Source organism: Hemitrygon akajei, chromosome 3 (assembly GCF_048418815.1).
Source record: "Hemitrygon akajei chromosome 3, sHemAka1.3, whole genome shotgun sequence".
Taxonomy (NCBI): domain Eukaryota; kingdom Metazoa; phylum Chordata; class Chondrichthyes; order Myliobatiformes; family Dasyatidae; genus Hemitrygon; species Hemitrygon akajei.
In genome coordinates, this window is record NC_133126.1 from 154,454,846 (window position 1) to 154,468,557 (window position 13,712).

A 13,712-nucleotide genomic window follows, 5' to 3' on the forward strand; every position below is an offset into this window, starting at 1 on the left:
GTGAGAGTCTGTTGGTTTACAATAGGCATTGGTGGATAAGCTGTCTCTGGAGATAGAGACAGTGAGATCAAGAAAGGGAAGGGAATGTCCAAATCAAGAAGCTTGAAAATGAATCTGGAAACAGTGTGGTATAAGCTGGCGGTGAAGACATGGATATAGTAGCGGGTCTAGGTAAACATGTGGTCAGAGTTGGAGAGCAGCAGGGAAGCAGTGAGAGAGAGTTTCACTGACATCCTGTCAAATGGAAGGTTTAAACTTCTTCAGGGTAGGCAACCCTGGAAGAGGCTTCGCAGAGTAGTAATCAAATCACAAACGGGAGAACACAACCAACAGAGATTCAGAAACTATTAGGCTCATCACTATTTTTGTGTAAAATCCATCCTATTAGTAATTGTACTTTGGAGTCAATTTACAAATTGTTCAATTTATGACATTAAACAGTGTTATGAATGTACCACAGCTCTGAGGGGCCGAAGGGTGCGGGACCAGCCCCCTCCTTCCTGAGAATCGCAAGATCGCTATTAATTCGGGTCTTGGACCCAGGAAATGAGAGACAATGCAACGGATTTGACCATTGTTCTTGGAGACACCTGTGTGAATTGCAACTTTATACTACGTGCCAGCTATCAGGGACATGGACACCCTCGGGCAATGTGGGGTGGGGATTGTATCACCCTACCTTGATTGACATCTACAAATCTGCCAGTCACGATAAAAGGGGACAGCAGGAGGCAGTACGCCAGCGGGTAACCAGATGGAGACACCATCGCTCATCGCTCCCGTAAGGACGGGAAGCTGTTCGGGAGCCACGTGTGATTCGGTTCCCCTAGCTTGGGAATCGAGTGGCTGATAACCCCGAAAAGGATTCCGAACTGACAACGGGGAACTCACGTTCCCGATTCAACAATTTGAGTCCAACAGGCTGGCAAGTTTATTTTCTCTCTCCAACCCGTGAACACCCAGCGGTCCCTCAAATGGCTAAAAGCCTTCATGAACTGGCAAGACTTTCATATTTCCATCGGACAATAGTTTTACCCCTAGACAAACGATAGAGCTACTTCTTATTGTTGATTATTACTATACCCGCGCTTTAGATTGAGTATTGACGACGTATATTATCTGAATGTTTGTATTAACCTTACTTTTGTGCCCCTTTATAAATAAAAACGTTTAAAAATAGTACCATCAGACTTCAGCGGACCTTTCTATCTTTGCTGGTAAGTGACCCAGTTACAGGGTTTGTAACAACAGCAAACATGTCAATCTTACATATTTTATAATTAAAATACATTGTTTGTCTTTCAGAAATATCCTGTACCACCTTGATGAGTCATCGAATCAGTTTTCTATCTTAGAAGAAGCTCTTAACCACTCAAGACTTCAGCAGTCAAACCAAACTCTATCTTCAGTTCTGTCTGTTGTGATGAACAGCATTAGATCTGCTCAGGTTTATTTAAAAGCAGGTTTGGATGTATTTGAGAATATTCAAAATCCAAAAAAACAAGCCAGTTTGTAGAAATGTGCAATGGTTAAAAGAGGGACGTTTTCCTCCTCAAAGATACATTCCTGAAAAAGGTGGTGTCCAAATTTGCCAAAGGACTTGCAGTTACTTACAACAGGAATTGAAAATGGTGCCCATTTCAAATGATAAAAGTACCATATGATGGTGATATTCACTAACAAGTGGCAGTTATTACAACCCAACTGAGTCAGACTCAGCATTTGTGGTCATAGTTTAATGATATAATGGCAACAGATAATATTAATGTTGAAATCAGGTCATAGGATGACTAGATATTTCCAGTCTTCAAAGGCTGTTAACTTCCAGGTTGTAAAGTTTTGTATAAAGAGATCTACATTACTAGAAATAATTAATTCAGTCCATTTTTTAAAAATGACCATTGGAACCAATGAATGTTGTATAAGTGCTTAATTATTTCATTATAAAATACCTCAAAATGGGCAATTAATGAAGTGACAAGGTCTTGTGAGATTTTTCTTTGGTTATAGAATCATAATGTGCCTTCCAGATTGAAGTGTATGTTATCATGTGTATGAAGAGTATTATTCATTGCAACCTGTGGAATAATGCCATAAAGTGGCATACTTTTGTAAAGTCAATGCTTTGTATAAAACAGAGGAACCACTTATTTTTAACTCAACAAGAACAACAGGTAAAAACTATATTTTTTCAAATTAATCTGCAAAAGTACACTATTGTGATAATATCTGCTGTAGCTGAACCATTATATTTTGACAATTGAATGAATGTTGAGAAAATGAATATTCACAACATATTTAATTTTTTATATCAGAAAGTACATACTCAACCAAGGTTGGAAACAACAAGAAGATATTTTTTTATTCGATAATGCCCAGTTTTTAGAGTATTTCTGTAACACTTCAGTAGTGAGTTGTGTTCAAAAATATTTCATAGTTGCAGTGGTTGTCTTCTATTTGTTAAGGTTGAAGTATATACATTTCCTGTTGTGAATACATTGAAAGGTCACAAAAGCTCCAACTGAGAACTTGCATAAGACAGAAATGCCATCCTGCCAATCTGATTTCCTACAGAACTGTGGAAAAATAACTGCAAACCAACTCTAACACACATGCCAATGATTTTAATGTCCTTATTAAAAACTCTCATCAGGGCAACATTGTGAGATACGAATTTTGCATTCATCATCATCTTGATTGCTCATATTAAGTGCTAAATAGAGATATTGACAGTTACTGGTCTGAAATTATGATTCTTTTAATACTTCCTGATGTCCAAAAGAAGTTATGCACCTCATAAACATTATTGAAGAATAAGTAATCATGTAATGTTTGGAAAATGATAAAGCAATTAACTTCAAAAGGTATATTTTTCCTTAGAATAACATCTTGCATATTAATGTATGTTTCCACACGGAAGGCTTATAAGAATGAAATGACAATTTAATGTTCTCAAAATCTCATGTCATTTCTGCTTATAGTTGCAATGTCCTAGGCTATTATCTACATTTTAGGTTACAAAATGTGATGTAAAGGCAAGTGAGCAAATCTGATATAATACTGTAATGAGATAATTAGCAAATACTGCAAACAGAATGCAATGCATGGCATTATTGCCTCTGGTACATTATTTTCTCACACAGAAATATGTGTGAGAAAATAACATGCTATACAGAAATAATAGTGCACGTCCCTAACATTGCAAAGAAAGAACCTGATAAAGTCCTGAGAATGAGAATGAATAATTATGTGGGACAAATACAATAAAATTAAATATAAAATATCTACATTACAATACAGTACAGAGAGGAAACTATCAAAAGAAAGTTTGTGCTGTATAATTTAACTTTACAATATTATTTCCTGTCTATTAATAACATAAGACAACTTTCCTCTGCAATAGTTTAATATCTACTTTAATGCATGTGTAATAAATGTATTTGTTTATTTTGAAAAATTGGCTTTTAAGGAAATAGGTATTACTACATTTGACAAAAACATTCTGATAATATGGACAATCACATAGAAATCCTCAATCTGACTTTATAAATTGGCAGAATGCAAATTGGGAATGAGCATGTGTTGCAGTTGTATATTATATGGTAATTCATAAGTTGCCAGTGCTCATTTCAGGACTAAATTATTGCACTATAGTCTTAAGCCTCTTTTCTTCAAGAGTAAGGAATTTATTAGATTACAATGTCTTCTTCCTATATCTGGGGAATCACATTCTTTTAGGTACAAGATAAAGAGGACACAGTAGACATTTTTCGCACCCAGTCTTGCCACAGGATTCCTTGGCTTCTTCTTCAAACATAACTAAACCATTGTTTTTCATTAATGCAGGGCCAGGAAGAAATTTTGCTAACTTCCCATATTATTCCCAAAAATTTGCGAAATCAACCTTCTAACACTATTTATCAGACATGGCTTCAAGTAGATCTCAGTAAATATCCTTACCTTTCACTACCCAGTAGGACTGGAGGTCTGTATTTTTGAATTTTTTACCATTTCTCTCCACCCCACCCCACATCATTTGGATTAAGGATAATCTGTAGAGCACACAGGAAACCTGATCTTACTTGTGTGTTATTCCTTTAGGACAGGTATCTTCAGGTGTCCCTTCCAAAATCTGATGGTAGATCTTTGATTGGTCAAAAAGGCTTGAGGACGGTTGCATGGATAATCACCTCTCCCCTATCAATTTTTTTATGTCAGTAATACAGACATCAAAAGACATTTGTTCATGTTTGAATATCGGATTGCACTCCTGTTGATGAATGTGTAATTTTTATTACAATCTGTAGTACATCTAGATCAACCCAGTGCTAATTTGTTTCGAATACAAGTTTTCTACAGGCAAAACTTCTTATTTAACAAACAAGCCATTCATGTTTCAAGAGAATCAGTGATGAATTTGCAACTAATGATTAGAATAAATTATCAAAAAAAACAAAATAAGCAAAAAAGTGTAAGAGAAAACTGTAAATTGCAATTTGCAAATAGTATAGTGCATTCTACTATTTCTGTTATTTTTCAACCAATTCATTTCATTAAGAAACAAATACAGTATCATTAAGTGATCTTTCAAGTTATTCACAACTAAAAAATTCTGATTCATAAGCTATTTTATCTGTTACTAATATTTAAAATCAGTGATGGTGTTTCCCTCATCATTTAAATCAAATGAATGTCTAGAAGATTTCCTGAAAGCTGTAGTAAGCATTCATATATCAATGTCCAGAGACATAATTTCTGGTTGTTGATTATATTTTCTCAATTACGTGTGAAGAAAATAATTTCTCAATATTTATTTTGAGGATTGTACTGAAGTACATATGTCAGAATTCTCTACTAAAATGGAATGAGGTGGTGAAATTTTAAGAAGTAGAAATAGGGATGTTATGAAATCATTACTGAGTAAAAATGACCCAGCTCTTTTGTGAACATCTGCTGATGGTAAAACAATTGCTCATTGATGAATAGTAACTTTACCTGTGATAATAAAATTATGAACTAAATTTAGTTACAGAAGTAACTAGATAAAAGTAATTATCTAAATGTGACAAATTGTATCACGGATATCATGACAAAATTGACTCATTTCTATATTTAATATTTGAATATGGTCAAGTCCTGGTAGTACATTTATCATATATAGGTAAACGGCTTGATTTATGATATGTGGAAATACATGGATATTTGTTACTGACAGGAATCTTTTGTGAGAGGTTACTCTAAATCTAATGGAAGACAAAAAACGAATCAAGGGGGGATTAAATTTATAAGGCTAGAAACTCAACAGGTCTGGTAGAGAGAAACACAATTTTCAAGCCTAAGACTTTCATCAAAACTCGAAGATTAAAAAAAGAGTAATGTTCATCCTGCCACAGAACAAAGGGGAACTTCTTCAAGGTTGACTTTCTCACAAGAACTGTTAGACAATGCTGTAAACATGTAGCAGGGCAGGTAGTGTCTGTGGAACAAGAAATAAAGTAAACATTTCAGATATCAGTTCTCTTTACATTAATGCTGTCTGATCACCAGTTTCTGTTTTATTTCTTATTACTTACATCTGCAGTTTTTGTTTTTGTTCCCCAGACAAGGTCACTGAGACAAACCTTATTACTGAACATAAAATGAGTTGCCTAATAACCACTGAAGGGCAGCTTAGGTGAAATAAAGGTCCATGAACAAATTAACTTGTATAAGTAGATACATCTAGTTTGGGGTGTGTGGTTGAAGGTAGAATCCTCTGTTAAATAGGACAATAATGACTGCCTGGTACTAATTTAAATCTCCATTGAGACGTCATTCTCCAGTATGATGAGAGGTATTCTCTAAACAGATTCACGTGGAGAATCAAACAAAATTCTGCAGTAAATGTATAATATAATTTAAAGGAGGTTAATTGACTTGTATTTGATTTGTTTGAGAAGCTTGTTACAGTTCATATCTATCCCGCTGCACAACAAAATGTTCCATTGTCAATCTATGTATATTTTTGATTGAAGTATTTCATAAAAATGGCTATTCCACTTTCAACTGCATATTGCAAGACAAATGGGTTTGATTTTCCAAATAATTCTAATGGGGAAGTGTTGTTAAATGACCAAAAAACATGACAATAATGCTCTTAGTTAAGCAAGGTTTGATTGATTGAATGAATCTTTATAGAAATCTGAAACATTTTTAAAATGTACAATGTGGATGCTTTCAGAGAAATGTGTGGTTTATAAAAACTAAAATGTATAACAAGGTACTATGGGGTTTCTATTGTTAATTAAACTTTTTTTTTCAAAATTTGAGTCTTTTAGCGTGTTTGTGTTTTCATCTTTTTTCCTAAAAAAGTTACAAATGACAAAGGCTAGCTCAAGTACTGAACATTTTACCAACCATTTTCTTACAATACAGAACCACCAAAAGGATGAAACATATTACATCACTGTCCTGGAGCTTTAATTGTGACTGAGATAAATGCTTTAAAAACACAATTTTAAAGATTCGTATGAATGGCTGGGTGTTAATATTCTGTTAATTAACACAACCTTCATGTGCATACCCCTGACATCGTTTTATCAAAAAATGTTTGCAAACCCAGATTTGAAGCAACGAGAACCTACTTTGGTTGAAAAATCAGTGATCCTCTCCCATCTGCTCTCCTAATAATGCTACTTTTACCATATGTAATACTTGAAATTATTCACATACTCCCAAATAAATATATTTCAGTGAATCGACATTATCTACTTCTATTTCCACCTTGGGAATCATTTAGATTTTCTTTCAAAAAATGTATGTTTACACACATAATTCTAATAAATAAATGGGATGATTTTTGAAAGTTTTCTCAGTGATTTTAAATGTCCACCTTTGCCATACATTAAACTGTTATTAATCATAAAAAAGGAACACATCAATGTCCTCTTCAGGCAAGTTTCTGAATCATGCAAACATTGGCCCAGATTTTGTAAGTTGAATCTATCAGCATTTCATGATGTTAACCTATGTAATTAGCAGCAACCCCTGCATTTGCTCATGTGCAAGCAGAATTCAATAGGTTGCATGTTCAGTGTGAGATTGAAACTTGTGAATCTGTGCACTCACTAAAGAAACCTAGGCCAGGGCAGAGAAAGTGCAACTGGTCTTCTTGCCTTAATGTAAACAGAAGTTCATGGTTGGCTCAGCTTATTTTTAGTGTAAAAACATTCTGAAAGTCAACACCACTGGTTTCAACATACTATTTCTAGTCTTTTTAAAATGTGGTTTACAAACCTCAAATGGATTTTTATCATAGATATTCTTAAAGTGTGTAAATAAAGTTTCTTCAAAAATGTAAAACTGTTAGAAGAGGGTTTTAGCTTTTCAGTTACTTGGCTGCATTTTTAAAAATGAATATATTAAATGTTTCTGGATAACCCAGAAACATTGAATGTTTTTATACTTTGAAATTTTTTTACATTTTCAGCTTAGTAAGAGGACATGTTTTACCCTTGTATCCAAATACTTCTATGATTTTTGTGAGTAAAGCTTGTATTAACCAGCCCACAAGAGTCCATTACTGGGCAAAAAGGTTACTTTTTTCCAAAGTCTGTCTGCATGAGTTGGAATGAAATCAAATGTAGATGTACTTTTTGGAATGTTGCAGAATGGTGTATCATTAATGAGAAAAATAATTTGTTGAAGAAATAATTTACTTCACTGCCATCTCCAGTGTTTGCACTAGAGTATTACACCAAGTTAACTCCATTTAAATTTGATGTTTCTCCTGAAATCATATGCTAATTAGTTGAATGTACAGTTAACTTGTTAGATATTAATTCAAAACCATGTTTCACTTATAAATGAACAGAGTTGTGAAAGCATTCCTTTAAGGAATAAACTATAAGGATAAAATTGGATCTTGCTGGAAGGTACAGGTGTCCCCCGCTTTTCGAGTGTTCGCTTTACGTCAACTCGCTGTTATGAAAGACCGACATTAGTTACCTGTTTTCGCTAACAGAAGGTGGTTTCACTGTTGCGATAAAAGGCAGCACGCACCGAGCAGCCAAGTTCCTCCCCCGGAACTGCATTCTAGCCGGTAATGCTTAAACACGTGCCAGTGAGCAACTGTGCTTTCTGTCGATCTATTTTGTGCATCCGTTAGCAAGATGAGTTCTAAGGTATCAGAAAAGTCTAAAAGGACTCGTAAGGGTGTTACACCTAGCATAAAATTAGACATAATTAAGCCCTTCGATCATGGTGAACAAAGTAAGGACATAGTGAGTTTGGCTAAGGGTTTGTGGAAGTTGACGAAGATGATGTTGAAGAGGTTTTGGCATCCCATGACCAAGAACTGACAGATGTAGAGCTGATGAAGAAGAAAGGATAACAATTGAAACCAAACGCAGTAGCAAACGGCCCGAAAGTGAAGTCGTCCAGGAACTGAACGGGAAGCAGTTGAGTGAGATTTTCGCTGTGATTGACAACGCTGCAATGATTGCAGAAAAATATGACTTTAATTTTGAAAGGGTACGTAGGTTTAGGGCAGGTTTGCAGGATGGTTTGAGTGCTTACATAGAACTGTATAATAGAAAATGCGCAAGGCTAAGTAGTCAAGCATACTGTCGTTTTTCAAGCCTTCCACAGCAGCCACAGCAGATGACGAAACTCGACCTTTGACATTGAGGCAGGCAGACATAGAAGAAGGTGACCTGCCTGCCCTAATGGAAACATGATGATGAGATGACACCCCAGTGTCCCACCACCTCAACCTTCGATGACTCAGCCTAACACACCATCATCAGTGTCCTCACTGTCTTCCCGATTCCAGTAAGTGAAATTACACTGGGCGTACATTATTTCTACTTTATATAGGATGTGTATTTTTATGTGTTATTCGGTAGCTTCACAGCTTAAAGGTTACTGGAAAGAGTGTTTCTGCCGGGAGCGCTTGCACAGAGTGTTTCTGCCGCGAGTGCTGCCGAGAGCGCTTGTGTGAAATTATCGCTGCAGTGGACAGTGCTGCAATAATTGTAGAAAAGTATTCCTACATTATATAGACTGTGTATTTATCAGATCATTCCTGCTTTTACTATATGTTACTGTTATTTTAGGTTTTATGTGTTATTTGGCAAGATTTGGTAGGTTATTTTTTGGGTCTGCGATCGCTCACAAAATTTTCCCATATAAATAAATGGTAATTGCTTCTTCGCTTTACGACATTCCAGCTTATGAACCGTTTCATAGAAACGCTCAACCTTCAAATAGTGGGGGAAACCTGTACTAAATAATGGAGGGAAAATTACCACAGGTTAAAACAGGAACTAAGGGGCACTGATTGTGAACAGCTTTCGTCTCGCATGTGGTGGGTGTTTAAAGAACAGCTGATTAGCGTTCAGAATCAACATGTTTTGGTAAAAAGAAAGGACAAAAATTGTAAAATAAGGGATAAGTTTAGTCAGGAAGGGAAAAAGAAACATGCGTGGGGTTTAGAATGATAAAAATTATACTGGGCCCGTGTGAAATATAAAGACAGCAGGGAAGTGCTCAAGCATGCAATTAGGAAGGCCAAAGGGACCATAAAATGTCCTTGTGAGCAAAATCAAGGATTACCCAAAAGCATTTTGTATTTATATTCAGAAACAGAGGATAACTTAGGAGAGGTTAGGTCCCCTCAAGGACAAAGAGGGAATTTGTGCTTGGAGTCAGAGCAAGTGGCTGAAGTACAAAGGGGGGCACTTTGTATTGGTATTTACAGAGGAGAATGATTTAGAGGATAGTGAAGGCAGAGTAGGATATGCTAATGTGCTGAAACAACTTGGGATCAGGGAGGAGGTAGTACTGGATCTTTGAAAAGCATTAAAGTGGATAAGTCTTCAGGGAGAATGAGCATTTTTTCAGAATATTGAAAGGAAGCCAGTGTAGGGATTGACACAGATCTTTGTACCCTAACTAACAACAGGCATGTGGTCCCAGAGACTGGAGAGTAGCAAGTGTTACGCCTCTGTTCGAAAAAGGAAGGAGGGACAGCACAGGTAATTTTAGGCCAGTGAGACTCAAACGAGTCATAGGGAAACTATTGCAGAAGATACTATTCGGTTTGAGCAGGGAAGATCATGCCTCACAAACTTGATCAAGTTTTTTGAGGATGTTACAAAGAAGCTTGTTGAGGGTAAGTCAGTGGACAATATATACATGGATTTTAGTCAGGTTTTGATAAGGTCGCTCATGGTAGGTTGATTCAGAAAATAAAGATGCATGCGATCCAGGGTACAAGTTTGGATTCACAACTGGCTTGCCTATAGAAGACAAAGTGTAGGGGTAGAAGGTTGTCATTCTGGATGGAGGTCCATGATCAGTGGTTTCCACAAGGATAGTTATAGATTGTGATATATTTCAATAATTTTGATGAAAATGTAGATCAGAATCAGAATCAGGCTTATTATCACTGGCATGTGACATGAAATTTGTTAACTTAGCAGCAGCAGTTCAATGCAATACATAATCTAGCAGAGAGAGAGAGAGAGAAAAGAAAAGAAATAAAATGAAACATAATAAATAAGCAAGTAAATCAATTACATATATTGAATAGATTATTAAAAAATATGCAAAAACAGAAATACTGTATATTTAACAAGTGAGAGAGTGTCCAAAGCTTCCAAGTCTACTCAGGAATTGGATGGCAGAGGGGAAGAAGCTGTTCCTGAAATGCTGAGTGTGTGCCTTCAGGCTTCTGTACCTCCTACCTGATGGTAACAGTGAGAAAAGGGCATGCCCTGGGTGCTGGAGGTCTTTAATAATGGACGCTGCCTTTCTGAGACAACGCTCCCTAAAGATGTCCTGGGTACTTTGTAGGCCAGTGCCCAAGATGGTGCTGACTAGATTTAGAACCTTCTGCAGCTTCTTTCAGTCATGTGCAGAAGCCCCTCCATACCAGACAGTGATGCAGCCCGTTAGAATACTCTCCACAGTACAACTATAGAAGTTTTTGAGTGTATTTGTTGACATGCCAAATCACTTCAAACTCCTAATGAAGTATACCTGTTGTCTTGCCTTCTTTATGACTACATCAATGTGTTGGGACCAGGTTAGATCCTCAGAGATCTTGACACCGAGGGACTTGAAGCTGCTCACCCTCTCCACTTCTGATCCCCCTATGAGGATTGGAATGTGTTCCTTCATCTTACCCTTCCTGATATCCACAATTAGCTCTTTCGTCTCACTGACACTGAGTGTCAGGTTGTTGCTGCAGCACCAATCCACTAGTTGGCATATCTCACTCCTGTATGCCCTCTCATCACCACCTGAGATTCTACATGCAGATAACACCAAAGTTGGTGGCATTGTGGTCCATGTAAAGGGCCATCAAAGAAAACAGGATATAGACAGTTACAGACATGGGCAGAGAAGCGTTAGAAGGAGTTTAATACGGACAAGAGTGAGGTCAAATAAAAGGTGAAAGTATACAGTTAATGTTAGAACCCTTAACTGCATTGAGATGCAGAGGGATCTTGGGGACCAGATTCACGCAAGTGGATAAGTTGGCGAAGTATGCATGTGGCATGCTTGGTCTGGATTTTGAGTGCAAGAGTAAGGTAGTCATGCTGCAGCTATATAGCACTTTAGTCAGGCAGATTTTGGAGTATTGTGTGCACCTCATTAGAGAAAGGATGTGGAGAGTAAAGAGGGAATCGAGATTTCCCAAGATGCTGCCTGGATTAGAGGATATGAGCTATATGAACAAACGAGCTGTTCTCTCTGGAATGTCAGGGGCTAGGGGGCAATCTGATAGAAGTTCTATAAATTATGTGTGGCAGAGGTAAATCATACATTTTAGTAGGAGAATAAAGGTGTAGACGGTTTTCTAAACAGGGAGCCAATTCAGAAATGATCCATGCAACAGGTCTTGAGAGTCCTAGTGCAGGATTCCCTAAAGGTTAACTTGCAGATTGAGTTTGTAGTAAGGAAGGCAAATACAATGTTAGCATTCATCTTGCGAGGATTAGAATTTAAAAGCAAGGATGTTATGCTGAAGCTTTATAAAGTATTTTACAGACTGAACTTGGAATATTATGAGCAGCTTTAGGCCCCTTTTCTAAGAAAGGCTGTGCTGGTGTGATAAATATTTTACTTGCTAGGCCTCTTGCTCATGTTTGCTAGTCTCAGCTTTCTAAACACATCAGCTGCCACTTGCAAAATTAAACAGATGTAAGTAAGCTTATAGCTAGCTGTTTGTTTAGCTTCTGGTCATAAATAGAAGTCAATCTTAAGTTCTTAAAATATGAATAGAAAGCAGTAATCAGATTGAAGTTAAAAATACAGCTTTGCAAATAAGCTCTGTTTATAGCAGAGACTCTTTGTGAGAAACGAATGCTAGCTATAGCATCTTATCTTGCTGCTGTTACGAATGTGCCGCAACTCTGAGGGGCCGAAGGGTACAGTGTCGCCCCCTCCTTTTTGAGAATCGCAAGATCGCTATTAATTCGGGTCTGGGACCCAGGAAATGAGAGAGAGACACGCAGAATCCACAAGGTTTGGAATGTGTCCTGGCCTCAGCAAAACAAAAACCCCTGATAACGGCTATTGTCTCTTGGAGACGGAATTGTGTATTGAGTACTGTACTATTCATTGAAGCCCCTCAGGGGATGACCAGAGTGGGCTGGTTGAGGGATTGCATCATCCCAACCTGATTGACATCTGAGACCCCATGAGTAAGGATAAAAGAGAGTCTGGGGAACAACCCCTTTAGACGCACCAGGAGAAATGCTAGAAATCCCGTGACAGCGTTTAATAGCGACAGCTGGTGGGGGCTCATGTGCGTCCTTCCCTTGCCTGGGATTGGCGGGCTCACCACGGAAGAGCGGCTTAGCTAAAGGAGAGGCCACAAGTGAACGGCTACACCAACGAGACTCCGACGAATCAAAATCATAAAAGGAATTGGCAAGTTTTTCTCCAAATCTCTCTCTCTCTCCAACCATTGCAAACCCAGTGGTCCCCAAAGGCTGCAGCCTGCATGAACTGAGTGAACTTTATATTTCCATCAGACAATACATTATCCCCTAGACAACGATGGAGCTATTTCTTATTGATTATTATTATACCCGCACTTTTAGATTTAGTATTGACGACGTATATTATCTGTATGTTTGCATTGATATTATTTTTGTGTATTTTTACTAATAAATACTGTTAAAAATAGTATCATCAGACTTCAACGGACCTCTCTATCTTTGCTGGTAAGTGACCCAGTTACGGGGTTCGTAACACTGCTCAAAGATGTAATATAAGACAGTGGATTGTTTGATTTGTCTTCTTTCAAAACGGACAAAGCTGTTTAGTTAAAGAAAGCTTTTAGATCAGATAAATAATAACATTTATCATGAGGTGTTTATAGTAAGAAGGTTTATGTACTCAAGTCAGTTAGCTTTACAGCATTAAATGTGAACATTAAGTTGGGGTCTGTGTCTCCAAAATGCTTTTCGTCCATTTCTGTTAAAAGGATATTTGGGGAAATATCATGTGTGTGAAGTCACCCAAGTGGAAAAAAGGATATAAATGCCTGGAATAACTTTCCAGTGATAATAGTCGGATCAGGAAGTTTGCTGGAGTTTAAGAAGCTTTTAGAATATGAAGGGAATGGAGGGATATATATGATGACTTGGGAGGAGAACATGTAGTATTATTTAGTATCAAGATCGATGCAACATTACATGCCAAATGGCAGGTTCAGT

The 13,712-nt window shown here is 37.2% G+C and overlaps 1 protein-coding gene across 7 annotated transcripts in view; it reads left to right on the top strand.

Moving 5' to 3' along the window:
- The window catches only part of LOC140725527 (inactive N-acetylated-alpha-linked acidic dipeptidase-like protein 2), a 965,400-nt gene extending 959,097 nt beyond the window's left edge, over window positions 1-6,303 (top strand). For all 7 annotated transcript variants that reach the window (XM_073041096.1, XM_073041095.1, XM_073041098.1 and 4 more), the window contains one exon: window positions 1,306-6,303. In XM_073041096.1, coding sequence (XP_072897197.1) covers window positions 1,306-1,516 — 211 coding nt within the window. In that variant the 3' untranslated portion in view covers window positions 1,517-6,303. The remainder of the gene's footprint in view (window positions 1-1,305) is intronic.
- The last annotated feature ends 7,409 nt before the right edge of the window (window positions 6,304-13,712 follow it).